Source organism: Betta splendens, chromosome 9 (assembly GCF_900634795.4).
Source record: "Betta splendens chromosome 9, fBetSpl5.4, whole genome shotgun sequence".
NCBI classification, from domain to species: Eukaryota; Metazoa; Chordata; class Actinopteri; order Anabantiformes; family Osphronemidae; genus Betta; species Betta splendens.
In genome coordinates this window covers 16,262,241-16,289,893 of record NC_040889.2, presented here as the reverse complement: position 1 = coordinate 16,289,893, position 27,653 = coordinate 16,262,241, and the positions used below count along the sequence as shown (strand labels likewise).

The following is a 27,653-nucleotide window of genomic DNA, read 5'->3' as shown; positions in this document are numbered from 1 at the left end:
TTGGATTAAATCGAAAGCGGCAATTTATATTCTTGGCAAAGAAGTGATAAAAATTAATGACTACCTAAACATTTCTAACCATGATCCTAGGTGTCCTTTAAGGCAACACAGCCAAAGCTGGTGCAACATTTAGGAAAACATCCTCTGCTGCTTTTTTAAAAATTCTTTATTCTAGCGTAATTATTCTAGCACCCCTCCTCCCTCCCATATGGCTGTTACTGTAAACACAGTATTTCACCATATGAAAGTGGGTCTGACAAATTATAGACACTCATGGACTTAAACATGTAGTAGCTCCTCTCCATAAACGCATCATGCTCGTTCCTACCTTGGACCTTGAATGGCGGGAGCAGAATTAGTGTTACAGCCCCTTTCATTAATGTCACTGAGAGCTTTACCAACCACCGACTGACTCCCTGGGGTCACAGAGGCCACTGGTGTTATATAGGAGGGGGATGTGGAAGCAACTGGAGACCTTTCAGCCACCAAGGGGGAGGGGGGTACTACAGCTTCTGGCTCTTCAAATCTCTGCATGTTTCTTATAAACTCACCTCATAATTGTTGTTGATTTATTTATTTAGTATTTCCTTTTTGTAATTATTTTGACATCTCTTTTAATGAAGTCTCTGGGATTTTTTTTTGGTGTTCATTTGTGTGGGGCAGTGTTTTTGCATCTATATTAGACGGCATACAAGTTACAAAATGTGCATTAGTCAACAGGAAGGGTGCTTCTCAAAACACGAGTTACACCAGTAGGTCATTATCACATTGCTATTGACATTCATCATTAAACTAGTATATAGGACTATATGTATTCAGTCTGATTCTTACCATTGCTAGCTAACAACAAACACCAGAGCATCCTATTCCTGTGGGGGGTAGTCCTCTCTGGGAATCCGTACAGTCCATCCAGCCTCCTGCTTTGAACTTGCATCATCCTCTACTGAGACAGATCTGTTGTTGTGTAAGAAAACCATAAAGAGACATGTGGGAAAAGCATCTTGAAATTAATGGGTATTTCTTGATTACATGCTGTAAGCATTGGTCTTCATAGCCTACGGCACTTCTGTACATTTCACACGTGTTATCAGTGTTAATGTGGCTTTTCTGTAACTTCTTCATTTAAGTCACTGATGCAAAACAAGTCAGTTTTAGTACCATTTCTGGTAAAAGCTGAGGTCGCTAGGTCACTATGCAAAGAGTTCTCTATATTTTTAGGGAATTTAAAGTAGTACATCTTAAACAGCGTGATGACGAGCTATAATGTGAAGTTACATTGCACATCTACCATAACACCCAATGCTCAGTATGCTGGATGTGTTTTGTGTGTGTAAAGATCTTGAATTGTATTAATATGCACTAAATAGCAACACTATTGTATATGTTTGACTCTCAGCTCAACAGAAGCCAGAGCCACATGATCTGTACCATCCTCCATCTGAGGAGAGACTGTCTCCAGGACAACAGCCTCCATCCCCATGTGTTAAAGGCAGCCAGAGGGTTGTCACCTTGGCACAGCACATCAGCGTAAGTCTGCTCAACTCTGAGGAAACAAAAACACCCCCCCCCACACTGTTGTGTGCTAGAGAGGAACGTGGACTCCTCCTGCATGCCACATCTAAACTCTGGTTCTGTCACAAACAGGAGGTCATAACTAAAGACTACACCAGGCAGAGCCAACAAGGCTACCATGGCTCTCCAGTCCTGGACTTGACCCGTCCCCCCAGTGCCTCCCAGCTCCCACCCTCTTCACAGGACTCTGGCCAAGGGCCTCGCTATCTTGAGGGTCTTAGTGGAGAACGCAACAAAGACCGGTATAAAACACTATATGCTATGAAAACCATTAGTTCCCTTTAATCTGTATATATATTGGCCATTTACGCTCAGGAAAAACACTACTTCTAGTGGACCGATATGTTGATGGTCTCTAAATGCATGGGCCTTTGTATATTTCTTCCAGGTCTCCTCCTCAGCTTAAGACGTCACCCATCAGTATCTCTAATGATGGCATTGAACCTGTGTCTCCTGCTGGAGGCAGCTCTGAGCCTGAAATCCAGGGGGGGTCCTCCTACCCCATTGAGCAGGGAGAGCAAGGGTAACAACTCACACTGCAAATCAGCGTCACAGAAATGTCTTGCTACAAACATGTATTATTTCCTATGGCAACTCATGTGGGTGGGGCCAAATCAAGCTTGCCACACCAAGTCAAACTGATTGACAGGCACAATGGCGGTTGTTGAATGTTGTGACAACGTGCTTAGTGAGTGACAAGGCAGAACCTAGGCCTGAATATATCTATAAACCCTCCAGATACAGAATTCCTCATGAATGAACTCCTACAGTAATTATACATATCAGCATTTAGCATTGAATCAACTAAGCTACACTACAAAACACGACAGGGGTTTGATTAGCGTGTGCTAAACGGGCTCTCCTCCCCCCCTTCAGAATGGGCTCCCGTTCCCCACCCAATGCCTCCCAGCACCCTGCGTTCTTCAGCAAGCTGACGGAGAGCACCTCGGCTATAGTGAAGTCAAAGAAACAGGAGATTATTAAGAAGATGACTGTGGTGGGAAGCGACGGGGATTTCAGTAAGTCTGACCACAAATAAAACTGGTTTGTGGTTACAAAACTTAGGTGTTTTTTTTTTTTTAAAGAAAGTCCCACTTTCACTTGCAGGTGCTGGACAGCCAGGAACAGAGATCTTCAATATGCCCGCATCTACAACTGCAGGTACGCTTTTTAATTCACTATCTATTCACTAAGTATATTGAAATGTGGAGCCTAACAGCCTGATAGTGATGACACCTGCAGCAGAACCAGGCAGTCACATTAGCCTGTTGTTCAAACGATTACGGGCTTTGGCAACACTCATTTAGTTCACAGCATATGACAATGTGCAGGTGTGTGTGCTTGAGCTCACGCGTCGACCGTTCACTAGCAAAAACGCCACTTGCAGCCGAGTTCTGATCGAAGCTGCATTGAGAAGTGCCGTATGCTGAAAAGGTCCTAGGTTGGCGTGACAGGTGGTGTTTTGACAGGCAGCGCACTCACCTGCACTGATGCCTAACAAACAGAATTGCCTGCCAAGTGTTGAGAAAAGCCTCGAGATCACTTCATCACAGCCAAACCACCAAACACACTGCACACGGGCAAACGAGATGCTAGCGCTTGCTCATTCTGTGCCTGGAACAACTTCTCTCATTTAGTCCAGCTCCATAATAGTTTGACTCTCATTCTGATATTACTTGTTCCCGTGGCTCTGTGATCATCATTACCCACTCCACCTCGTGTTTCATTCCATTTCTCCCTGGCTGCGTTGGTGCTCCCTGTGGTTTCATTCCTTTCTCCCGCTAATGTAACGCTCTTTCTTCTCTCAGGACCTGTGAACGTCCGCAGCCACCCGGCTCCAGAGACCCCTGGTAACTCAATAGGCCTGGAGGCCATTATAAGGAAAGCCTTAATGGGCAAATATGATGACCAGTCTGAGGAGCGCTCCCTCTCCAATGCTGCTAACACAGTGGGTTCTGCTTTGCCTCTGGCTGATGACTTTTCACAAGGTATAGTATTTAGTTTATTTTTTAAATGAAATAATATAGTGCATTACTTATTTGTGCTGCCATTGACAGTTGTGTTTTTAAAGTAGCATTCATTTAGCTGGGCCGGAGACGGAGATGTTTCCCACAGGGGTGCGTCAGACTGTAGCTTGAAAGCCACTTCCTGTTTTCCCAGGTGGGGGGAAGTCCTTAAAGGGCAGCAGCCGTTCCAATGGGCGCAAGACCAAGTCCCCAGGACCAGGCTTATCGGGCGGGGAGAGACCCTCCTCTGTGTCCTCAGTGCATTCGGAGGGAGACTGCAACAGGCGGACTCCCCTCACGAACCGCGTGTGGGAGGACCGGCCTTCATCCACAGGTAAAGAAGGCGTTTCTCTGTCTGCAAGAGGATGAAACGTGTTCAACAAATTCCGACCAGCTTGTCACTCTGCGCTTCGCAGGTTCGACACCAACCCCCTTCCTGTGCAACCCACTGACCATGCGTTTACCCAGTGGGACCGTGTCCGCTCCCTCCCCTTCCTCCGGCCAGCTGGGGGGCCAGGGCCCGGGCTCGGTGCCGGGACAGGGCCGCTCCTGGGAGGACGAGCCCAAGCCTCTGCTCATGTCCCAGTACGAGACCCTGTCGGACAGCGAGTGAGGCCGAAGCGCCCGCGTTACGCAGGACCCCATCAACCACCTCCGTGCTGCCGCCGCCCACGCGTCCGCGAACCAACCCGCACCATTCCACTCTACATTTCCTCAATTTAGTCCTCAAGCAAGGATCGCGTTGTCGGCAGGCACCAACCAGCTGCTCCCCGTGTGCGTGCGCGTGCGTACAGTATGTTTGCGCTTACATGTTAATGCATTCACTCCAGGACTACTCTAAAAGGACAAATCACTTTTTTTTTTAACTTAGCAACTTTTCCTCACTGGCCTTATCAGTACAGACATGTTGACCTTTCGCCTTTTTAGGTGTAGCGCTCTAATGTGCTGACGCGTGTGGGAGGGGACTCTGACATCCAGTAGTAGATCTGGTCTGGAGACCCACATCAGCTGCTCTGCTCAGAGGTTTTGACCACAGGTCTGACCTGAGAGCAGCTCGAGCACACAGCGAGGACCCCTTAACGTTTGTTCACGGTGAACTCCGAATGCAGATGGTCTACACAAATACACGCGGGGTGGGGGGCAGAAGGAGAATTAACATCCTGTTTTTATGGTTTTTGTCCTTTTTTTTTCCCCCTTTAACTTCAGTCAGTCCAGTCTTGTGTTTGGAACGTAAGCTGAGACCTTTAGTACATTTTGATGGTAAACTTTTGATGGTGTCATTTCTTGTCTCTTAACTAAATGATGATGTATCTTTTTGGGGCGTGGGGGGGGGCAGACATTGTTATATGGGAGGGTCATGTAATTGGTTTACAGGGTAAACATGCTGTTCATGGCTGATGTCGTCATCTATTGGGCAGCTTCCCGGTAGAGCAGCGAAGGCCTGCTGACTTCAGGCGTCCACGTAGGTTGAGGTGACTGGCCAGATGGGAATCGCTGGGACGAGTGACACTTTCTCACTGTGTTTCTATTAACCACGTCTGTGTTTTTGGATATTAAGCACTTAGTTCTCAGTTTGTTCACCATGGCATTTTTTTAAGACTCTTTGTTTCCTGGGGCAGGTGAATTAGATGGAGCAGTATAGACATCCAGATGTGGAGGTGTCCTTTAACACCTATATGTTTATTTTGTTCTCGTCACCGACGACGTTTAGCGCTCCCACACTCAAAGCGACAATCACACTCGAGCAAGCGACGGCTAAGCCACTGGGAGTAGGTGCGCACCAACCTTAAAGCTGCTTAAAGGCCAATTCCCCAGCATCCCCTGGAATTTGCCTGCGACAAAGAGGTGACGGAAAAGCCATTTGTTTATGATCCTTGGTCCTCGATGCCGTCGGCCTCAGCGCTCTGGACGGCCTGACCTCTGACCTTTTACTGCCTAGTGGAGGAGCCCAGACGCTACTCCTGATCTAGGCTGTTTTTGTATAGTTACGAAATATTGCTAGTGTTAAGTGCCATTTATTTTACATACTGAAGTTACCAAGTGACGCACAATTTTTCTTTGCCCCCAGTGCCAGAGTTTATACTGTCCGTGCAGGGAAATCTGAAAACAAACAAACAAAAAAAAGAAATATGCGCTTTTAAATTTTTTTTTAATAAAATTTGTGCATTTTTTTTCTTCAAATTCATCACAGCCTTAGCTTTTAACTGTGTCACTCATTGGGTTTCTTCTGTAAACAAAGCGGCGCCGTATCACAGGGCAGCAGTGCCGCTTCAAACCTTTCCTCCACTACGAGACTTCAAGTGTACTTCATTGCATCTCATGTTTGTGTATGAATTAGGAGCGGTCGAGGAGAAGCCATCTGAACGCGTCTGGTAGTTTTATGTAACCTTAGTTGACATGTTCTCACTGTTTTGCTCGCAGTATTTTAAAGGTCGCCCTCTGCGTACGCGCGGTGAAGCGTTCTCGGCCGGGGGACGATCACTGTCCTCCGGCTGCAGCCGCAACGACTCCTCCAGACGCTTAGAACCAGACTCACCTCTGTAGAACATTTTATCACAGGATTGTCATAAACACAAACATGACTGTTACAGGACTACCTCCTCTTTCTTCATCCTTCCTGCGTCATTGGTGGAGCATCTGGCGTGCCGCGCCCACAGAAAGCTCATCTCAGCCATTTTAGCTCCAGTTGCTATTCTGTTGGTTTTTCCTCCCTCCCAAGACTGATGAAGGGTTCGATTTCATCAGACGAGGCAAAAAATAAATCCAGGCAGTGGTGTCTGTGTGTGTACGTCACTTGTCCACTGTTGAATCGTAAGAATGTGGCAGCAACCAGACTAAGCCATATCCCGCTGTTCTCTAAACCGATGACATACTCATTGTTTTTAAAAGTATACTGACATGAATCTTACATCTTCATTATAAATCAAAGAAAATTATTCAAGCCTAAAAAGACAAAGTTTATCGCTGTGTTCCCTGTATTATCCATGGAGGGGGGGTCATCGACATAATACATTGTTCAACCATTTTGTGCATAATGATTTTTTTTTATTATAACCCACTGTATAATAGCAAGGATTGTACATAAAACTGAAAAGATGTAAATATTTATGTGGCTTGCTTAAGGTTGGTTTTACAAAAACATATTCACATGGTTAAATTCTACATGCCCACCAGCAAGCTTTGTGGATAGCAGTGTAAAAATGAAAAACGAAAACACTGCCTTAATGTTTAAATAAAAAGCTTATTGCCATTTGGAATGGTGTTATTTACTGGTTTGTCTGTGGTGAACTGTGCGGGTAAAAAAGTTAGTCGCCTCCAGGGGGAAGTGTTGCTACAGTTAATAATTTACTTTTGTATGGCGCTGCATTTACGCGAGCGTCCTTCCACTTCATTTCCGGCAATGCTTTTCAAAGTAAAAGCGGCTTTTAAACCTCCCTTCAAAATAAAGGAGTTCTTTCGTGGATTGAGTGCTAGAATGTTTCTACTTGTTCTAGCGTCACTTTAGCTTTAGCATATCTTAGGGTTTTCTATATTTTAAACTAACTAGAATCAGGTAATGTATATTTTATTAGGAGTTAATTATAAAAAGTTACTGATTGTTATTTGTTTAATATTTATTTTTAAATTCAACAGGTGACGTTTAGCTCCTTTTAAATATTTCCATTTCTCTTCAGCTATGTTTTAAATTCTCCAGCTCCGTGTCAGCTGCATGCTTTCTCTAGTTCTGTGTCTGACTCAGGCCGATACATTTTTGACATTGCTCTGTCTTGCCTGGTTTGTTTCGAGGGACATTATTAAACCAGTGGCACAAAACAACGCATGATACTAAAATACTGAAACAACAGAAGCCTTGTTTGGGGAATTGCTCTTTTAATTCACTTCTTAGGCATCGTATGCACCTTATTAAATTATCTTCTTTGATCGGACCAGGAGCAAAGTTTGACGTACAAAAATATAAAGAGAATCATGAAGTGCCTCGTTGCCACATATACAACAGCAAATATTTTACAGGAACACGGGTAATAATAACAAAAGTATCTCACATAAAACCACCAGCGTGTTCAACTTGACCCCCTCCAACTTCCTCCCGTCGTTCCCTGACATCTCACAGACCGTCAACACACAACGCAACTCTCCTCCGTCCCAACCAGCCCCAGTGATTATATACAAAAAGCCATGTCAGCATTTAGTTGTGGCCTTTTGTATATATGCTTATTTGTCTTGTTTATTTGAGAGCCCTCTCAATGTAAAGCTTTGCCTTTTTCTATGTTTACATACTGATGCTCCCTTACTAACATTCGTGTCCACACTTATCTGGAGGGTGTTTCAAAACTATACAATGAAACAAAATCATAAGCTTTCAACGTCAATTGTATCATCAGGAATATATACCTGCAGTGAAAGAAAACGTACACCTAAGAAAACGTGAGGTAAAGTTTCAATAATTGCCATAACCAATAGTCTTAGTTCTACAGGAAGCTGTGAAAATGCACACATCCTACACCTTTTGACAGAGATAAAATAGTTTTTTTTTACTGTTCTATAATATACCTGAAGGTCAATCAACTGCATGCTATATGTTGCTTTATGCCCAGTAATATGTGGCCTGTTAAAGTAGATGAGTTAAACTATTTCATAGTTAAAACATCTAAAACTTTGTGCCTCATATAAACCAGATAAAGGCACATGTGATTCTACTTTAATACACGTTAGACTTTAGTGACTTTACTGGCGAGTGTAACACGATGGCATTCACGCAAGTTTTTTAATCAGCGCCTAATACAATAAATAAATCTATGACCTGCACCTCCCACAAACGAACCAGGAACCAAACATACAAAATGACTCGAACAAACCTGCGGCGATTACGTTGGAGAAATATTTGGAAAAATATACGTCCTATGTTCAAATATTCTCCAGAGATTCTGCTGAAAGGAGTTCCTTTTTTTTTTTTTTTGCTTGTTTCACTTTTACACATCGCTGTGATTCTGGTGAATAGAGCTGAATGTGCGTGCGTCTGTTTTAGCCTTGTCAAACTAGAGAAGCTTCTGTTTGTTCAGGCTGTCTTTGGTCCGATTTGTTCCCCCCGTCGCTGCGCCGCCGCTCCCACGGCTGTGACGAGTGCTAGGATGCGGTAACCGTGGTAACCGCCGTGCGACGTCTTCTGGACGAAGCCGGGCGTCTGCGTCGCCCCGAGGCCAGAGTCTGTGGGCTCCTCTGCTAAATAAGACGTTAACCTACAGGTAAGTGCTGCTTTAAACTGCCCAGGGACCCGCTTCCCTTATTAAAGACTGCATCAGTAGAAAGTCTGAATAGGTGAAGTATCGCTAAAGGTTTCCCAGAGTTGCCTCCGTGGCGTTAAAGGTGAGCAGAGGTGAGCAGGTCGTCCCCACGCTCCTAGTCCACAGAGACCTCTATTCAACCGCCAGGCGGCCCCTGCCTGGGTGGGCCCGCCGGGTCTGGGCCCTACAGGTCCTCCGTGTAGATGATGCAGGGACTCGTGTCCTCGCTGGACTCCAGCTGCACGGTGGAGACGAACCAGCGGCGGGCGCCGGCGGCGTTGTAGCTGAGCGTGGTGCGGTAGGTGCTCTTGGCGTGTTTGGGGTAGATGATGGTGGTGCTCCGGTAGCTGACGGGCCTCTGCCGCGGCTCCAGGTACACCTGGGACTTGTAGCTGCGCCAGGTGCAGTCGCGCACCGCCACCACCGTCTCGCTGAAGGCGGTCGCCGTGGGAACGGGGGCGCAGTAGACGCGGTCCTGGTAGTGCTTGTCGGAGTCGTACCTGACCTCGGAGTTGCACCTGGGGAGGAGAGGCGAGAGGCGTTAGCGTGGCCACTAGGGGGCAGTGGCGCACGCGTTTAAGGGGGTTCCATGTGTTCAGGTCACTCACTTGATGTTCTGCTCCGGTTTGGGGTTCACCTCGATGCTTTCGCCGAAGAACACGGGGTGCATGCGGCCCTTGGGGTCCGCTCCGCCGGCGCTGAGCAGCAGGTAGGGCAGCTGTGCAGAGGAAACACACGCGTCACAATCGGCGAAACGCCCGCGAGCTGCTGAACTGTTCGTAACCGTCCGCTCGAGGAATTCCAGTAAAAAGAAGAATTAAAAAGCCCCGGCGTGGTTGGGGGTTTGAGCCGAGCCAGGAGCCCAAATGAAAAGCAGCGCGGCGCCCGCCCTCTGGAGGGAAAGCACGCTGGGACGTCGCCTCGTCACAGCGGCAGCGTCTATTTCAATTCAGATAATTACAGTGTGGCTCCGGCCTGATGAAGTGCTAGTAGTACAGGCTTTTCTCAGGCCTTCGCTGCAGCTCGGAACGGAGGCGGCCGAGGACACGCTTTCAGACGCTGAGACTTTTACAAGACAGGAGGTGATAATTGAGAATGGTAACGAAGTGAGGTTCAGCTTGGAAGCCGTGACGCTGTCACACGCCGAGGTCCGGCCGCGGGCGAAAGGCGCCGCCGCCGCCGGAGGCCGAGGGCGCGGCCGCGAGGGGCTCGTCTCCACGGCAACGACTTCTGGCAACTTTCCGCAAAAGCAAACATTTGTGAATGGCACGTAGGTGACCTGCAGGCCGTACTCACACAAAGCACCCCCCCCACACCACCACCACTGGAAGCATGTTTACTGCCCAGAAAAAGCAGTGTGCAGCTGAACGGCCCACACAGAGCACGATGCGGAAAGCAGAGCCGCCGAGGGAGACGCCAACTCAAACACGCGCTCCCAAGCGCTTGGCGCGGGCGGAGGTTTCGGGCCGTCGCACCCGGCGCCGGCGCTGAACCGAGAGCCTCGGCGTCAGCAGCCAAGCAGATTCAGACAGAGTCCTGGGATCTGCCTCCCGCTGGGCCTTTTGCCGGGTCCGAGCCGCCTCCTCGTTCGCGTCTCTAATGCCGTCGATCCATTCAAGCTGATCTGCAGTTTGAAACCGGACCGGGTCGCCTGAGTCCACATGTGATTCCGATGAAAAGGTCACCTAACACTCGCCGCTCTGACAAGGCCCTGCTGCTCAAAATAGAAGCTGAGGATTGTTCTGATGGGGAGGACAAAACAGCACAGGAATAGATTTGGGTCCAGACAAAACATTTCAGCCCGTGAACGCCGCCGGCACCGGGTCCGACATCTAAAGGGCAGAGGAGCGGGGCTGATCCGGTCCACTGGGACCGACCTGCACACACTCGTTCCTCAGACTCCGTGAGTGACAGGTCTCCGTCACCTCCACCTTGTGCTGAGCGACGGTGACTCATCTGACGCGTGACGCGTGGATGACGCGCCGTTTCTCGCGCGTTTCGTTTCCCGCTGACGAGGAATCTGTCGAGACCACGGGTTTCAGGAGGACGGCGCGTCGACCGGGCGAGCTGGTCTGAGCAGAAACCGGTTGAGGCCGACGGTAAACAGCGCTACCGACAACACGGACGTGGTGGAGAACACGATGCACAAACAAAAGCAAAAGACACCATCTGAAGCTCAGATTTATGACCCAAGTCTCTGCAGCTCCGCATTGTTAATGCTTAAATCAAGGGACGTGAGCGCGTTGATGAATATGAACAGACATGAATCTTAAATCCCACACGAGACGACTGTTTGATGGAGTAGGAGCCAAGACGATTTTTAAACACAAACGCTACCAAACTGTGAAACCACCAACCCCAGAGCAGACGAGCTGTGATTTCACAGGCCTGATGCTGCTCAGGCCTCTGGAGCTCCTCTGAAGGGTCCCAGCAGGCTTTGCTCCCGGCCGGCGACTCTTCTGAACGTCGCCGCGGCGCGTGGAGAAGCCTCAGCGTTCGCGGCGGTTCCCGGGGCCCACGTATCGCAGACCACCAGCATTCTGCTGGTCGACGGGAACCCGATCGCGCCGGTCGCACTCGCACACCTTGACCCACGTACGGTACATGTTGCTGAGTGAAGCGACTGGTGTTGGAAAGCCTGAGTCCTGGCAAGGACCCCTGGGAGTCCCTGGACCACATCTGGCAAACCCAGCTGGGCCCAATCAACTCACTGGCCCTAATGACACCTCCTAGCTGGATGCACCACAGTGGTAAAGAGGATACGTTTACTGTACTTAAATAATGAAAGCCAATATCATCTTCATAAGACGTTTCCAACTGAGGAATTCTGGACAGACAGAGAGAGAGAGAGAGAGCGCTTCCAGATGTCGCGTGAGCGCAGCTGGATTGGCTCTGGCTTCGTCGGTGGGAAGTTTTTATTTAAATTCCCCGTTAGTGACCGGATGCACTCAAGCAGACGTTCAGGTTCCAAGCCGCGGGACACAGACAACAGCTCCTTACCAGTTTGCCTTCCCTGCTCTCCTTCTTGGAACATCCATGATGGCTCTCCACGGGCGTCGCGCAGCTGCCGGAGCGCGGCTCGACCGGAGCCGGGGAGAGGGAGCAGAAGGGCGGACTGGGGCTGGGGGGCAGCCCCGAATCCGGGCTGTCGAGCAGCCCCTCTCGGTTCTTTCCTTTCAGGCTTTCGTCCATCGCTTGTAGGTGTAGGTGCCCCACCATTTCTGGGACGGCGTACTCCAAAGAGCTCCCCCGGCCAAGTCACACTGACAAGTTTGTTTTTCCGTCAAGCGCGCTCCGGAGTGAGTGAGAGAGAGAGAGAGAGAGAGAGAGAGAGAGAGGGTCCCGATCAAAGCGTTTCTAGAGGAGAAAAGAGGGACAGATCAGGAAACCGCACTCAGTGGTCGCTGACGTCCCACGGCGTGATATGAATCAGCTGCGACTCGTCTCCGAACTTTACCTGCGCGTCCGCCAGCGGGGGAATAAAATCCAAACAGACGCGAAGAACAAATCTAACTTCACCCAAAGTTCACACCAAAGCGCCGGAGCTCGTGTTATTCACCAGGAAGACAGAGACCGAATAACCGAGTCGACCGCGCGCTTGGCACCGAACCGAGCGAGAGCCGCGCTGCGCCGCTCTGCGTGTGCGCTCTCCAGTGGAAGGCTCGGTCCTAATGATCCAGCCAGGCTTGTTTTTTTTTTTTTTTTTTTTTTTTTTTTTTTTTTGCACCTGGATCCAGTCCAGCGCTCAATCTCGATCACTTCCACGCACAACCGACAGGGGCACGCACGTCTTCCCCGCTGCTGGTCTGGCTGGACGCCCACATGTAACTAATGATAGTAGTAAACAACGCGACGCAGCATCGCTTTATTTTGAAAGTTCTGATGGACAAAAATCAAAGCGTTAGATACCAGCAATTAGAGATTATAAGACCATAATATAGTAATGGTGTATTTGCCACAGATGACATTTAGTGTATAATCAGTATGAATTTGTTTTAATTTAATGTTGTAATTACTGTACCAGGCTTCTCCGTCAGTGTTTTCAAGGCCTTGCTGTGAACTAATGCAACTAGTGTGAAACATCAGGAGGACAATCGTGCTCAGTCAAGCTTTAAATGAAGTCAATCTTATTAACTCTCGCCTCACCCACAGAACAAACAAAAGGCGTTTTTGCACAGAAGATGCACAAGGTGTGTCTTTGATGAACTTTAAAACCAGAACCTCATCAAATTACAAAATGTGTCCAACACATCAACGCTTGATCAGTTACGAAATCAGTCAGTGGTTTTATTGAGGAGTTTATTTTGGTTCAGAAAAGGATTATTAAGGTGTTACTGGAGCTATTTTGTGTGTGTGTGTGTGTGTGTGCGTGCGCAGCAGAATGAAATCCTTGTTTTTGTTTCCCCCCACATGCCCACGCTCTCCACTCTCTGACCAGCAGCGCTGCCAAAAGGGAAATCAGAGCACAAATAGGAGCCGGTGCGGAGCAGCACAGCGCTGAGTGCGCGTCTCAAGCGGTTGATTGTATCTGTGATGGTCCAGCAGCTCTCCATGGTGATTACCGTAGATTGCCAGGAAATCATGCGTGATGTGTTTTGTTTTTTTAAATTCTCATAAAACGCTAAGATAACTCGCCGTCGGCCTTTGTTGTCTTGGCACGAGATGCTTGTTAAGCGTGTGCAGCTGGAGCCTCGTTCGCTGACCCCCCCGCCCCCGTTATTGTCTGGATGCCACAGCAGGAGGACGGCGTTTTACTGCCGTCCCGTGTCAGGTGCGCTGTCCTGTCATGGTGTCCACCTCGAAGCGCCCGTCACGTTGATCCTCAGGCATCTGGGGAATGAACGTGGAGCTCTGGAACCGATCAGCGCCGATGCTCAGATGATGAAAGTGAGCTGGTTCTGGTGATGGTTTAGACGGAACAACTCTAGTAATGAAGTGACTTTTTAATTCCGCTTCAAATCACTTTATTTTGCCTCGACTTCATTATGTGTCTGTTGGATCGTGTTCATTGTGTTCTATTCCGTTGCTTTGGGGTTTCACTCAATTAGGAAAAACTCACAGGGAGCAAACAACCGCTAAACGCCTTCTCCATGTGCTGGCGTCCATCACAGCTTCAGGCAGGTGACGGGTCTGACCGTCTGTCTGTCTGTCTCTTCCGTCCCGGACGAGGACGTCGTAGTTGCATTCGACCACACGTCTGTGGGAGTTTCTTGAAAACCTCTGTGACCTGGATTGTGATCCTGAGCGCTCGGAGCTCCCAGGCAGACGGGGACAAGGGCAGACATTCAAGCCGTCTGCTGATGATTCATCTTTTTAGTGCTCCATCAACCCCCCCCCTCACATCCTGTCATGCGGACACACAAACGCAGACGCACAAACAGGAGACAAACACGTTTCCCTGCGTCGCTCCCTCGGCCTCGCGGCTCCCTCCTCCTTCCGCTCGCACATTCCTGACCTGCGAGAATCCTCTGGCTCCGTCTCACCGCGTTCGCGCGCTGTTGCCGAGCCAGCTGTGTGATGTGGGTCTGGAAAGGAGTGGGAAAAACACAGGTGCGTATTTGTTTGAACGCAAGACAGTAAAGCGAGACGCGCGGAGGAGCGGCAGTCGTCTAACGTCCCCCCGGGGACGGATTCTTCGGGTTTTGTGCCGTCTGGAGGAGCTCTCGAAGTAAACAGAGCGCGGCCGAGGCCGGTTCTGGCAGGAGGCGCTTTTGGGTCGACGGGGACGTCACTGCGGTTTCCACACTCTCCTGCAGACTCCCGCCCATGAACGCTGGCGTGCACAGACACCCCCCCCCCCCCCCTCCAAAGGTGACCCGCCTTCCGTGCTCAGCCTCCGTCTGACCTGCTCTAAAAGAAGCTGGGAGCGTTTGACTCTGATGGATGAGCTCGGCAGAAGCGCCATCCAGACCTCAGGGTTCAGTCCACGGAGCCGGCCGCATCTGGATTTAATGTGGGGAGACCCCAGCCTGGATGGAGAAGACCCCCCCTCGACCACGGCCGCGTCCTCTTTCTGATGTCTTGCCATGAGGGTAGACGGGTCAGGGCGTCAACAGACCATGGCAGCGCTGAAAGCCCTGTTCCAGCAGCTGCCTGTAAAATGGCTCGGTGACTTGTAAAGTATATCAAGACCCTGGATGGATGTATTTACTGTACACACGGTAGCATCGCGGGGCCCAAAGCAGCACAGCTGGACCACAGGCCTCGGCAGCTTTCATTGTGTTGGGATTTATTATTGAATTATTTATGTTGTCTATATTTCTTGTCTAAAAAAACAATAGCATGTTTTAAGGAAGCAACAGGAAATGAACATTTTAAAATACGGAATTTGTTTCAGTTTAAAAAAAAAATGGAAAAAAAAGACTAAATCAAATCATGAAGGTTTATTATATGTTGTACAGCAGAGAAGAGAGGAGCCGTGCCTCCTCCTTTGACCCTTACACTAGAGATTCATTTCCACTTTATAAAAAATTGAAATAAATTTCAAAATTCCTCCTTAAAATCAGCACTGCTCTTCTTCAAAGCCCCTCCAGCTCGACTTATTAGCAACCTTCCACCCCCCCGTTTTATTGCTGCACATAAACGAGCAGCGCGGTCGTGACCAAGGTGTTGCACACATGTTTTTGCAACAGGTAGAAATCACTTCCACGTTGGTCGGACGCAGCCGCACATTCTGTGACCTCCTCTCGCCCCCCCCCACACACACACACCCCCGGGGCTCCACAGCTGTTGGCCTCGCATGCTAGCAGCTCATCCGCTCTCAGCTGTAATCAGTGATTCACCTGACCGAGTGCTTCCTCTGACATTTTCACTTCCTCGCCGCTGCCGCTGGGTAAACACACACACAGGCCCGCGTCGAGGCCGAGGCCGGACCTGGATCTATACCACTGGTACGAAGGGTCGTCAGACAGGCGCTCGATAGTCAGCTGGCGCCCGTGAGTCACCGAGCTGTTAGACAAATACCAGCGGCGTCAACAGCATCGACTCTGAGGATCAGGACAATGTGCGCATTGTGTTTGTGTGATGATGTATGGCCCCGGTGGAGGTGACAGATGTGAGATGATACGAGAGCGGGCAGGAGCCACCAGAGCCGCTCAGCTTCAGCCCTGCCCTTTGGCCCCTCTGCCTTCAGCTCGCGCCTGTTTGCTCAGAGGCTTTAAATCCCTGGCAACTGTTAAGTGAACTCACATGCACCCAGGTCAGAGCCTCCTCCAGCTCCTCCAGCCTGCGAACAATCTGTCGCTTCCTCTTCAGTGATTGAGGAGTTTACTGTCCCCCATATAATATCAGATGAGAGCTTCCTCCGCCGTGGGAGCAGTGGCTCAGGCTCAGGTGTGACCACACACACACACACACACACACACACACACACACACACACACACACACACACACACACACACACACACACTGTAGAGGACACTGTGCTGTACCCCGGCCACAAACAACATCCTGTCTTGGCGGCTCTCCAGAGCCAAGCTGTTGTCCACGTGTTCCTTCCGCCTCCAGCGTGTGAGACCTTCAGCTCCACCGACGACGGCTCAGGTCACGCGGCAGATAGTGTCATTAGTCCGTGTAGTGTCACAGTCGGGGCATCAATGAACACGGCGACACTTTTTCTTCTTCTGATTTCCAGACTCTTATTTGAACTGCTCAGCTTTTTTTAGCCTGTCGCTCGCGCCGGCTCGGACCGCGGCGCCCCCACCTCCACAGCAGTGTTGTGAAATGCTCTTCCTCCCGGGGGACGGCCTCTGTCGTCGCCCACTTTAGCTGTCTTCCCTGTCTTTCAGGCTTTACGCTCGCGCTGAGCTGCCGGTTAATTCTGTCTTTGTCAGAAGGTTCCAACCTGTCATAGGGCCACTCTCTGTGCCTCTGCTCTCTCTGATGGGGTTGCAGTCTAAGTAAGGCCTCTTTGTGTGGGTCTTGTTCATCAGGTCGCCAGCGTCTGCCGTTCTGTCCGTCCAAGATTTGTTTCTGGTCACAGCCACTCCTTTGGTTTCTAATACACTCACTGGGTTATTTGCACACGTCCCAGCATCCTTTGACTGAAATGCTGAGATGATCTTCTTTCCGTATCCTGTGAAGCGAGCGGTCGTATTAGGAGCCAGGCCTGTGGGTTAATGTACGTGTGTCTGGTTCTGGGCCTCTACACGTCAAACATCATATCTGCGGTTCGGAAAAGACGAAGGACGCGGTCCAGAAAGTTTCAGTCGCCGCCTGATGGTGGCTCGTACGCTGGAGGTCTCTGAACGCGCTGTGCCAAGCAGCAGCATGGAAAGACGGCGAAAGCCTCGCACCTCTCCTATCGCGTTGTCCAACCCAGGACCTAAAGTCAAAACCACTTGGATCAAGAAGGTCCAAAATCTCCCGCGCTGAATGGAGCCGCTGGTGAATCACGCGCCGGCGGGTTCACGTTCGCCGCCGCCGCCGACGTCTGGCCCCGGGGGTTCGAGGACGACACGCCCCTCAGCGCACGTCTCTGAGGCGTTGCTCAATAGTAAATAGGCTGTGTTTAGATGCCCGTGTCTCAACATGTGTACACACACACACATACAAAAGCTACAAACCAGGAGTCGAGCAGTGGGCGTATTTGAGGTGCCACACCAAGTGCTCCTGTCACAACTTGTTAGGAAGAATGAAAACGCACTTTTGCACATTTGCAGTGTAATAACATGCACGCACCACTCAGCTTGTGCAACAGTGGCTGGTATTTGGAACGAGTACTGAAATATTCATCTGCCTTATATCTCTGCACAGGCGTGATTTATGTTAGCGATGAGAAATTAGCGCTCTGCACACGTAAACATTTGTGCAGAGCGACTCAAAGGGTGCAGAGGTTAACAGAGACGCCTGATTATTCCTCCCTCCCTTCAGAATGCTCTGTGTGGCTCATCCAACTCTTCGTTTTTGAAGCGGAGGCTGTGTTTGTGTTTCAGTCTTGTGACAGCTCAACAAAGAGATTCAAGAAGAAGAAGAAAAGGTTGTGTGGCGCGTGGTAGCAGCAGCTAATCCCTACTCGCTTCTTTGTGGTGATAGTTTGCTGCTCTGAACTGTCAGGAGGAAGGGCTGTAGTCTGCAGGTTTCACATTCCTGGGCCGTGTTTGTCTGAATGCAGGTCAGTGTGTGAGGCCCGTGCTCCAGCTACAGAAGGGTCCGCGAGTTGATAGCTTAGCTTAGCTTAGCGTAGCATAGCATAGCGTAGCATAGCATAGCTTAGCGGCTAAACTGGGGTTTTTAAGTGCTCGCGTGTTGTGCGTCCTAACTGGCACAACTGCAAGTCCTTCAAACAGCCCAAAATATTCTGGAAATATTATTTAACCTGGTTGGAACTCGATCCTCGGCTGCCTCGTCTAGACGAACCGCCGTAATTCGGTTTCCTCGAATCCGTCCAGGGGTGATTAAGAGAGCGGGAGATGCTACCGTGGCCCATTTTCACACAGGATATGAAGGTTCAAACTGGAGCTGCAGCCTGGTTCTTGGCAGCGACTGTGTTCAGCTGTGTGGCGCTGGACTGGGTTCACGCCCCGACCGCTGTCCCATTCGTCCAACTAGACTCTTATGGACCTGTGGGCGGCTTGGAGGACGCGCAGCCGCCGCCGACACGAGCTGCAGGCGGATGCAGCAGGTCCCAAAAACCCTCGTACTCAGATTTCCTTCGGGCTCGTGTGCCATGAAGAAGTCTTGGAAGATGAGGCAAGTGGCGCTCTGCCGTCAGAAATGGGGGCCCTGTTTGCGTTCTGGACTGATGTGTGAGCCAACCGGTCCATTTTCCCTCGATCCACTTTCACAGGGCGCTTTTATCCCTCACAAAGCCTGGCGACCGCAAAGAAAATGGGACGGGGCGGAGTTCAGACGACAGCTCAAGTTTTATGTTGAGGGGAATTAGAAATGGCTTTTTAAATGCCACTCTGGACGCAGGGCCCTACTGTAAGAAGCGACTTAATGGTTCTGATGTGCAGGTTTTGGCACTGGCTGCGGGTGGTTCTTTTTCTTTTTTCCAGCTGATTAAAAAGTAGAAGTGATTTAGTGAGAGTCTGGGTCGTGGTGTCATGTGGGTGTCTTGGTTTGGTTCCAGTTCCCCTCATCTGGGTGATGAATGTTTTGTCCTGCTGGTGAGTCACTGCATCTCCCCGTAGCTGGTGCTCCAGGCTGCTGACTCACAGGCCCAGAGTGGCCATGACAGTTGGGCTTTGAGATGAGAGGCTTATGGAGCTTTGTTGTTTTGAATCTGTGAGCCTCGCGCTTCTGATCGGTCTCGGATAAGTACATCAGCTTATGGAGGGACCTGTCTGACTCTAAGTAACTAGGACAACATTCACCTCTGAAAGGTGTGAAGTGGAAACTCAGGGAGCTCGTTTTTCCTTCATTCAGTGTTTGCATTCACAGGCTTGACTGCGTGTTCGGGTCCGCGTCTGGTTGAAGGGCACGTCCTCGCCTCTCCACTACCTCAGCACTGGCAGCCGGTGCACACATCGATGATCTGCAGCTGATGCCGCTGACGGATTTATTTAAAGCCATCACTCTTCCTCTGGCAAGTCACCGAAACCCCCTCCTCGGGCTGCGGCCGAGTGAGCCGATAGCCACGCGTTGTACAGGGATTCAGCTGAATGCAAGATTAGCATCTGGACCTAACGGTGTGTCCAAGGAGAGAGAGAGAGAGAGAGAGAGAGAGAGAGGAGTGTTGTGTGATCTGCTGTTTTGCCAAAAAGTCTAAAAAAATATAAAAAAAATTAATACCTGTTTTCCAAAAAAAGGTGTTAGTATAAACTATGGATTTATTAACTCAAATAAATAAATGAATTCAATTGCCGTCTCTTTCGCGCTGGCACGTCGCCTTCCAGCAGTTGCTGCAGTCTGTGTCACCCTGCTATGCAGCGTGATGAAGTGCGTAGACGTGCTCGCACAGGCAGCGGCCCGGCAGCTCTAATTGGTGACTGAATAGGGCCTCAGACAGTGACTCATGGCGCTAATGTCGCTAATGTCGCTAACGCTGCTAACGCCGCTAACGCCGCACCTGCGCCGTCTGGACTGTCACATGTCACCGAGGCTGAGCGGAACCCGCCTCTTCCTGCGAAGCAGTGATGCCTGCGTTTCCACCGATTTTGTTCATTGATTTCCCAGTTACAGTGTGAGTCGCGTTAAATGGACCCCGGGTTTAGAAGCTGAATGTTTCCCTCACAGTCCATCGACGACGTGTGACTCCGTTTAATGTAGACGCAAGCAGGAACCACCAAAACCACCACGCTGCCCTGCAACGGACCTGCTCCTCAATTCAACCTGTGTTCTCACACACACACACACACACACACACACACACACACACACACACACACACACACACACACACACACACACACACACACACACACACACACACAATTAGACACGCCTGTACGTGGTGTTGGAATAATAAATAGAGGCTGAGCGCTCCTGCAGTACTTCGCCCACCTAATATTTCTCTTTCGGCCTCGTGTGCCCTGTTAGAATAAGTAGCCGTGGTTGTCAGGTTTGGGAGAGTTGACGAGTGGAGAACGAGCTCTAATTGTGAGCGATGCTCATGCGCGCTGACTGTAGGTCCACACAGCTGCGGTTCACAGTTGATGTGCGTTACATTCGTTGTGAGTGAAATCTCCACTGTTGCTGTTGCGTGGAGCTCTGAAGGTGGTGGTGGTGGTGGTGGTGGTGGGGGGGGGTCACTTCTGTCTGACCCGGCTCTGGCAGCGGGTTTCTTTCATTTGTGAGCCTCATTAGTGCAGGGAGCTCTTAGCGAGACTCCCTCCATGGTAAACAGTCATAAAAAGCCAGGATTCGGTTGCACAAACACAAATAGCTGACTATTCATAGCACTAATGAGCGCTGCCAGAGGCGACGGCCGGCTCTGAAACGCACTGTCGCCACTCGCGGAGTTGCGACATGGTTCGGGGTCGGTCAGGTATTCCACTCAACAGCTTCCCCTTGTCCCAAAATCCCCCTTACCTTGCAGGATGGGGTCCTCCTGTCCTGTGTCTAAGAGTCTGGATGTCGGGTTGGCTGCATTGTGCCTGTGGTGCCCTCAAGTAACCTTTGGCATGTGAACTGTGCCGCAGATTGGATTATAAAGGTGTCAAGTCTCCCCCCCGATGGTCTAAAAGACATTAACTTGCCATTACCCCCTGCAAACCACACGGGGAGGGGGGGGGGTGTAACATAGCGGTGTGCTGATGGATCGGTGTGTTTATTTTCTCTTCTGGCTTGACGGGAGTTGGAGACTCCAGCGTTGCAGATGGCCGGCCCTTTGAACGCCCACTGTAATTAACCTTCAGAGGGGAATAACAAAGCTGGGCCCGGCCCGGCCCGGCCCGGCCCGGCCCGGCCCGGCCGCACCGCCTTGATGCGGCTGCTGCGTCCGCTGACTGTCACACCTCCACCGGCATGGAAGGAACTGTTATCACCTCTCCCACACACCGGCTCCGTTTATATATACACACACACATCAGGCCTTGTATGTGTGTGAGACCCCCCGTGGCCTCAAATGAACCACGTTTGTTACGCTCTTAACGACTTACTATCAGTGTGGCCACTTTCTGTTTAACCCCTTGGTTACCTACAGATCAAGTATAATGGCCGTTCAGAAGCTGTTGGGATGGTTGGAAAACAAGGCCCGACTGCTGCTGGCACCCGATCAGGCCTTCACAATTATTGTGTCTGCACTAATTCGAACAGCGCGTCCCTCGCGATACATCCATAACGTCCACTGATTGGTCGATGTGCCGGCGAAGCCTCTTTTAGACTCAGCTGCCGTCCACAGTCCCTCAGTGTCCCATTCATAGTGCCTTCCTCACACTGGTGATTACCTGAGAGCAGCCGCCATGTCTGCCACTTCTAAGCAGTGGATCTGTGGGCCACACCGGCCCTGCGGCGGCCGCAGGCTTTTAATTATCCTCAGAGCGTGTCAGACGCGCTGCTCCCTCTCTGCTCATTAGAGCGACTCAGCACCGGACGGTGGAGCATCGCCTGGACGTTCTATGGGAACGTGACGTACCAGTCTCTGATGGCTGTCTGATAAGGTGACGTGATGTGTGGTGTGTTTGGTAGCAGTTCTTCTATTTCCTGTTGAGTGGCCACCTACTAGTTCACCAAACGCTGCTGCACCACGGGTGGGTTTTCTTTTTTTTTTTTTTTACTCCACCGTCGTACCTCACAAATAACAGGGGCCATTTCTGCTCACCCACTTCTAAAGATCTGCCAGCAGCTTGAATTCTCACCCACGGTGCTACAGCGCCCCCCCCCCCCCCCTTTCAACAATGTTTCCATGTGCATTTTAACAGGCCCGAGGAACAATGTTGGCCTTGTGAAGCCTTTCCATGCGCGTTCTGTGAAGGACGTGGCATTTTAGAGAAACAGATTCCTCCCAACGCCTCACAATGGCAGCGGCTTGTTGCTTGTTATCAGAGCGTGGGCTCAGACCTTTGTTACAGCATTGAAGTTGCAAAGAAAAACACGCTTGTGTGTGTGTGTGTGTGTGTGTGTGTGTGTGCGTGTGTGTGTGCGTGCGTGTGTGTGTGTGCGTGTGTGTGTGTGTGTGTGTGTGTGTGTTGATTGTTTGCGTGTTTTTGCGTGTGGACTTTGCTGTTCCTCTCCTCTTGCAGCGTTGCGTGTGCTGTGGTGGGAATGTTTCCACCGGCCCCGAGGAGCCGGTGGGCGGGAGGCGGGAGGCGGCTGCGAGCTGCGGACAGATGGGTGCTCCGCACATTCTGGCTCAATGGGCCTTTTCAGCACCTCGACACTCTATCCACAGCGGAGCACAGACGGAGCCGCGCAGCTCTCTCCATCTTTGCTACGCCGTCTCTCTCTACCGCCTCTTTCTCTGTCTAGACGCACAAAGTAGTATACACAGTATAATCAGGTATCATGTACAGTAGCTTTTTATACTGAAAATGTGTCATTTGACGATTTGGGCGTCTGCATCGTTCATGGTTCTGTTCATGGGGCTGTTCTCAGATCCGACCCTCGGTGAGGCCAGAACCGCCGGAGGCGACTGGGAGCCACTGCCCTTTCGCTTGCACTCCGCTCTTTTAATAACTCCCCCTGGGTTCACAGAGGCTGGCTTCTAGCGCGGCTGCCCGCAGTGTTCGGTTACCGAGAGGGATTTTATGTGTGCGAGCTTACATCAGGGGCCACTGGCTGCAAATATATCAGCGGGCGCACGCTGCGGTAACAGCGTGTGCCACCTTTACTGGCAGCAGCGCTTAATGGAAGTCTTCTGGATGAACATTATTAATGATGACTAATATGCAGACCTGCAGTTATAGAAGATTTATAGAAGTCTTAACAAACTAATAAGAGTTATTAGACAAAAAATCGTCTGACTCTCTCTTTTGCAGGAGTCAGTGAATGTGTGCTACAGTATTTGTATTCTCTATTATCAAAATGGATAACATTTATTTTAGATTTAGATGAATTTATTACCATCTAATTTACAATGGCAGTCGTTTTCAGCCTATTTACTTCAGCCTAAAACAAGGGAATGGGTGAATGTACAGAAAGCTTGTGATAAACATTTGAATTTTATCCTGTGTTATTTTGAAATATTTGTTTTATTATGTAACGTTATTAACAACAGCCAGCACAATCCGAGCACCAGTGAAGCGTTCAGCTGAGGAGCGATAAGGAGAGAGGAGCAGGTCGCTCTTCCTGTGATCTTTACTGCAGCGTGACTCAGTTAAGGGCCGTGTGGGTGGGCTGAACCGGGCTCGGGTTCTGTTCCGCTCATGACCTTTCACAAAGTCAGCAAATGCCCCGCGGCCAAACACGCACGCCCGGCGAAACGTCAGCCTGGTCTTCTCAGGCCGCGGCGCCGCCCGTTTACGCCGACGCGCCGCTCCTCAGAGTCACTCGCCCATGAACTCGGGTTGATGGAAGGTCGGTGGAGCCTAATGAACACGCTGATGCCAACACTGATCACACACAAGCAGACGGGCTTTGATCATGTGCCTCGAGGTGCTGCCTCGCTTAGTGCGCTAAAACAAGTTATGAAGTTATGTAAGCCTCACAGGAGGGGGCATCCACGCCGCCGGTCGCCCGCCCGCCTCCACTCACACCTACTGTATGTCTTGTGACTGAAAGGCATGGAGATGGTTGTGGGCATTTCAGTCATGCCTGGAAGCTGACTCCTGGTGCCAGTGTTGGGTTTCAACCCGCCCCGTCGGGGCAACTAGTAGGTTATGGAGAAAGAAAAGAAGAAAGCGAGACGGGGGAAGACTGAATGACAGTGACAGAGACGCGGGGGAGAGACGCGGCAGCTCCGTAAACACCCCGGTCGCCGCTGTGCATACTGGGCACCAGTGGGTTTGACCAGTGAGCTCGACTCTTCACCACTACTGACAGCCCACAAAACCCAAGTGAGGGGAAGCTTCAGTTTTGGGACCACGATGGTTTCTGGCTCTAAAATCTGGGATTTTATTTATTTCAATTCAGGGCATAAGTAGTTATTAAATATTGGCCCAGAGCAAACGTTTCAACCACATACGGCTCCTAATGATCTGCACTTGTTGGTACGACCGGCCCCTTCGTCACCACGCTATAACACTGTGGAAGCTGTAGAAAAGCAGAAGAAATATTCGGAACCTCAGATAAAACACTCACAGAAGCTTGAGAGTCACAGCCATTGGAAGACAGACTTCCTGTTCTGCGGGATTTATTGAGCGCTCCAGTGCAAACTTGCCAGATCTGCGTGGAAGATAACAGATCTAGCAGGTCGATTCAAACACTGGAGGTAAATGCACTCCCAGCCCTCGCCGAGGAATGCCGGGAATGCAGCCCTCGCCCTCATCCTCCATTGTCCTCAAGGAACAATTTGCAAGATTTAAAAGTGACTGCACACGAGTTCCCCTGCGAGTTTTGGATCTGTGGCACCGCCCGCACGGCCCGTATCCCATAATAATTAGAAGTGAAAAGTCGGGCGAGTCCAACTTCTGGGGACGGTCAACACGTAGAACCCGTTCTAATAAATCCTGGATGTGCACATCTGCGTGAATCACACAGTCCGTCGTTCGTGCTGCTTAACCTTTAATGTGTCTAGACTGCGAGCATTAATCACACGGTGTGTTTATGTGCAGCAGGGAGACGTGAGTGCACGATCCAGCACCGCTGGGATGGACGATGACTGAAGTCTCTGTCTGTCACACACATATTATTTTCTGGCTCGCCCAATCACGCTCCTCCCTCCGTCGCCCTCTATATGCGCGCTGCCGCCCCAGTAGTTGCCAGCGCAAGCGGGCTAAAATTAACTCCCTCCCGAGTATGAATTTTGGACATTTATTACCACACCCTTGCTTTTCAGTGCCAGCGACCGACACGCGTTTCTCTCTCTCTCTCTCTCTCTTTCTCTCCAGGCCGAGACTCGCCGTGAGAACGTGAGCGCGGAAAGTAGGAATGGAACATGTGCACGGAGCAAGTGGCCGGTGGATATAAAGGGCAAACATAACGCCGAGAGGGAATCCAGCTAAAAATAACCCTGGAGCTGTGGCACCAGCCAAAAATACATAGGCTATTGTTATGGGGTGAGGCAGACTGCTGTGTTTGGGTGGCTGCAAGTGTGGAGGGCCCTTCTAATCAATGACCTACACCGCTACCAGAATGTGGAGGACAAGGAAGCCCACGGTACACTGGGAAGCGCTGCGTCTGCGTGGGAACGACTGGGTCCAGAGTGTGTTTACAAATCCCAGAGTTCTTATCAGCGGTGTCGACAGAGAGGGAAACCTAATCTGACTCTGACCTTGAACCTGCACGGGGCCCCTCCGACCGCACCCTGCACACACACACATGTACTGTACATGTGTGTGTGTGTGTGTGTGTGTGTGTGTGTGTGTGTGTGTGTGTGTGTGTGTGTGTGTGTGTTGCATAAATAGTAGCCACAGAGACGTGGGCAGAACCTAAACAAGCATTAGTTTATCATCCGCTGTCCTCCTCTGGTCAATATTTTACAGCAGTGCTATGTGTCTTGTAATGCGGCGCGTGTCAGGTCATTCGCCGTATCCCACGCTACAGTAAATACAGGCGCACCACTCTGTTAGAACTGGGAAACCATCTGTCAGCACGCTTGCACTTGGACTGACCCAGGTGGACGAGTCAACCCGGGCTCAGGGCTTTTCTCAGAATCCGAGCCCTTTATTAGATTTAGAAAAAAAAAAACATGTCCGGCAAAGACGTCCTCATGTTTCTGTCTCAACACCGACTCGTCTGATCCAAATGTGAGAGCGGATGCTCGGCGGTCCGGTCAGACTGTGGTCGCCCAGCTACGAACGAGAAGAAGCCGTGGGTTCCTGGGGGCCTTTTACAATGTTACTCTCATGTAGTGGGCGTGTAAGAAATGGTGCACAATATGAAGAAACCCCGAGAAGGCAGCAGCTGTGCAAACATGGATTGTACAGAACCGGGCCTGCGCTGGATGAGAGCGAGTGTTTAAAGGCCTGTGGGCTTTGGCTTTGCTACCTGATGCTCCTCCGTCTGCTGGTCCCTCGCTTCTCCAGACAGCGAATTCTGATTTAATCTAGACCCACATATGGATATGTGAGACCGTGCGCCACAGTCTGAAAACTGGATTTCTACTGTATGTGGGAAATCTCCCCGATCTGCCACAGCCTCCTCTGTAGGATAATCAGATCCCATTTGGATTTAATTATTGAAATATGTAGAACAGGTATGGAGAAAAAAAAGAAAAAAAGGTCTTCATGAAATAATATTTAATGTTTCTATGTTATATGGGATGAGTTAAGGTGCAGGAAAAAATGTCAGGAATGAAAACTGGAGTCTTTCTCCGGCCTTGACATCCTTTTGTTCCTGGGAATCGCTGGAATAACCGCAGCCACTACCCCCCCCCCACCCCTAATCATTTCCATGCGTCTCGCATGGATTGAGAAAATTGCTGTCATAAGTGGTGAGCAGACATGCGCCGCTCCCCTCCACGTTTAAAGTAAACACCGCGGGAACTCGCCCTCCGATTTGTTTACTCGGCGTTCCCCGTCGCCAAACAAATGCAGCGGATTGGTTTTAATCAGATCATCGTGAACATGCAAATGGTTTTTGAACGCCGCCTCCCTGTCCAACTTTCCCCAGTAATCCCATTTGAAGCATGTGACACTAAGTAATGTATAGCTGCTCGCTGTCCTCTAATTCCCCAACCCGCACCATTTTTACTCTTTCCCAACTTCCCTCCGCCTCTCATCTGTGCTGCCTCTCATTTCCCCCCGGGCCACAGCCATTAATTAGCACCCGCTTATAGGAAACAGATGACTTTTTAATAAATTAGGGCCGTGTTTTGAATTGGTTTAATACTTCCATTCCAGTCTCTGAGCAGCGACATGAAAGCATTCCTGGCCCCAGTTCGACTCCACGTCCAAACTCCGTGGGGGTCTGAGAGTGGCAGGACAGCTGTGGTGGGACCGGGTTATCCTCTGGCTTTCAGCAGCGTGCCATCATTGTCTTCCTCACGGGCCCACGGTGTTGTTTTGACAGCCAGACGAGCCAATTCGTCAAATACTGGAGCCTCCATCCAGGGCCCGTTCCAGATTAAACCCGACCCGCTCGCCCCGACCCGCCTCACCCGTCCGCTCCTTCCACGCAGTTTGCGGTTTCATTCAAGTTCTTTTCTCCGGGGAGATTTTCCTGATTAGTGTCACAGAGCTTTTTTTTTTTCTTCCTTTTTCTTTTGGCAACTTCGGAAGCACAAGCGTGAAACACTGTGCAACATCTGAGTTGGACGGCGGCCCAGTGACTACAGGAGGATTTATGCGCGTTCGTCCGCAGGTTCCCGT

The 27,653-nt window shown here is 50.3% G+C and overlaps 2 protein-coding genes across 5 annotated transcripts in view; one reads left to right on the top strand and one right to left on the bottom strand.

Annotated features, from left to right (window-relative positions):
* The window catches only part of ncor2 (nuclear receptor corepressor 2), a 61,826-nt gene extending 54,991 nt beyond the window's left edge, over positions 1-6,835 (top strand). For all 4 annotated transcript variants that reach the window (XM_055511326.1, XM_029160881.3, XM_055511325.1 and 1 more), the window contains exons 39-46: positions 1,397-1,527; positions 1,645-1,814; positions 1,961-2,095; positions 2,449-2,591; positions 2,680-2,733; positions 3,381-3,560; positions 3,733-3,912; positions 3,995-6,835. In XM_055511326.1, the coding sequence (XP_055367301.1) occupies positions 1,397-1,527; positions 1,645-1,814; positions 1,961-2,095; positions 2,449-2,591; positions 2,680-2,733; positions 3,381-3,560; positions 3,733-3,912; positions 3,995-4,191 (1,190 nt within the window). In that variant the 3' untranslated portion in view covers positions 4,192-6,835. The remainder of the gene's footprint in view (positions 1-1,396; positions 1,528-1,644; positions 1,815-1,960; positions 2,096-2,448; positions 2,592-2,679; positions 2,734-3,380; positions 3,561-3,732; positions 3,913-3,994) is intronic.
* Positions 6,836-7,427: 592 nt separating this feature from the next.
* rflna (refilin A) lies at positions 7,428-12,543 on the bottom strand. Its single transcript, XM_029160889.3, has 4 exons — positions 12,318-12,543; positions 11,861-12,217; positions 9,469-9,578; positions 7,428-9,378 (listed from the first exon to the last, which is right to left on the bottom strand). Exons 2-4 carry the CDS (start codon positions 12,077-12,079, stop codon positions 9,045-9,047), a joined length of 663 nt encoding a protein of 220 aa, XP_029016722.1. The 5' UTR covers positions 12,080-12,217; positions 12,318-12,543; the 3' UTR covers positions 7,428-9,044.
* Positions 12,544-27,653: the final 15,110 nt, after the last annotated feature.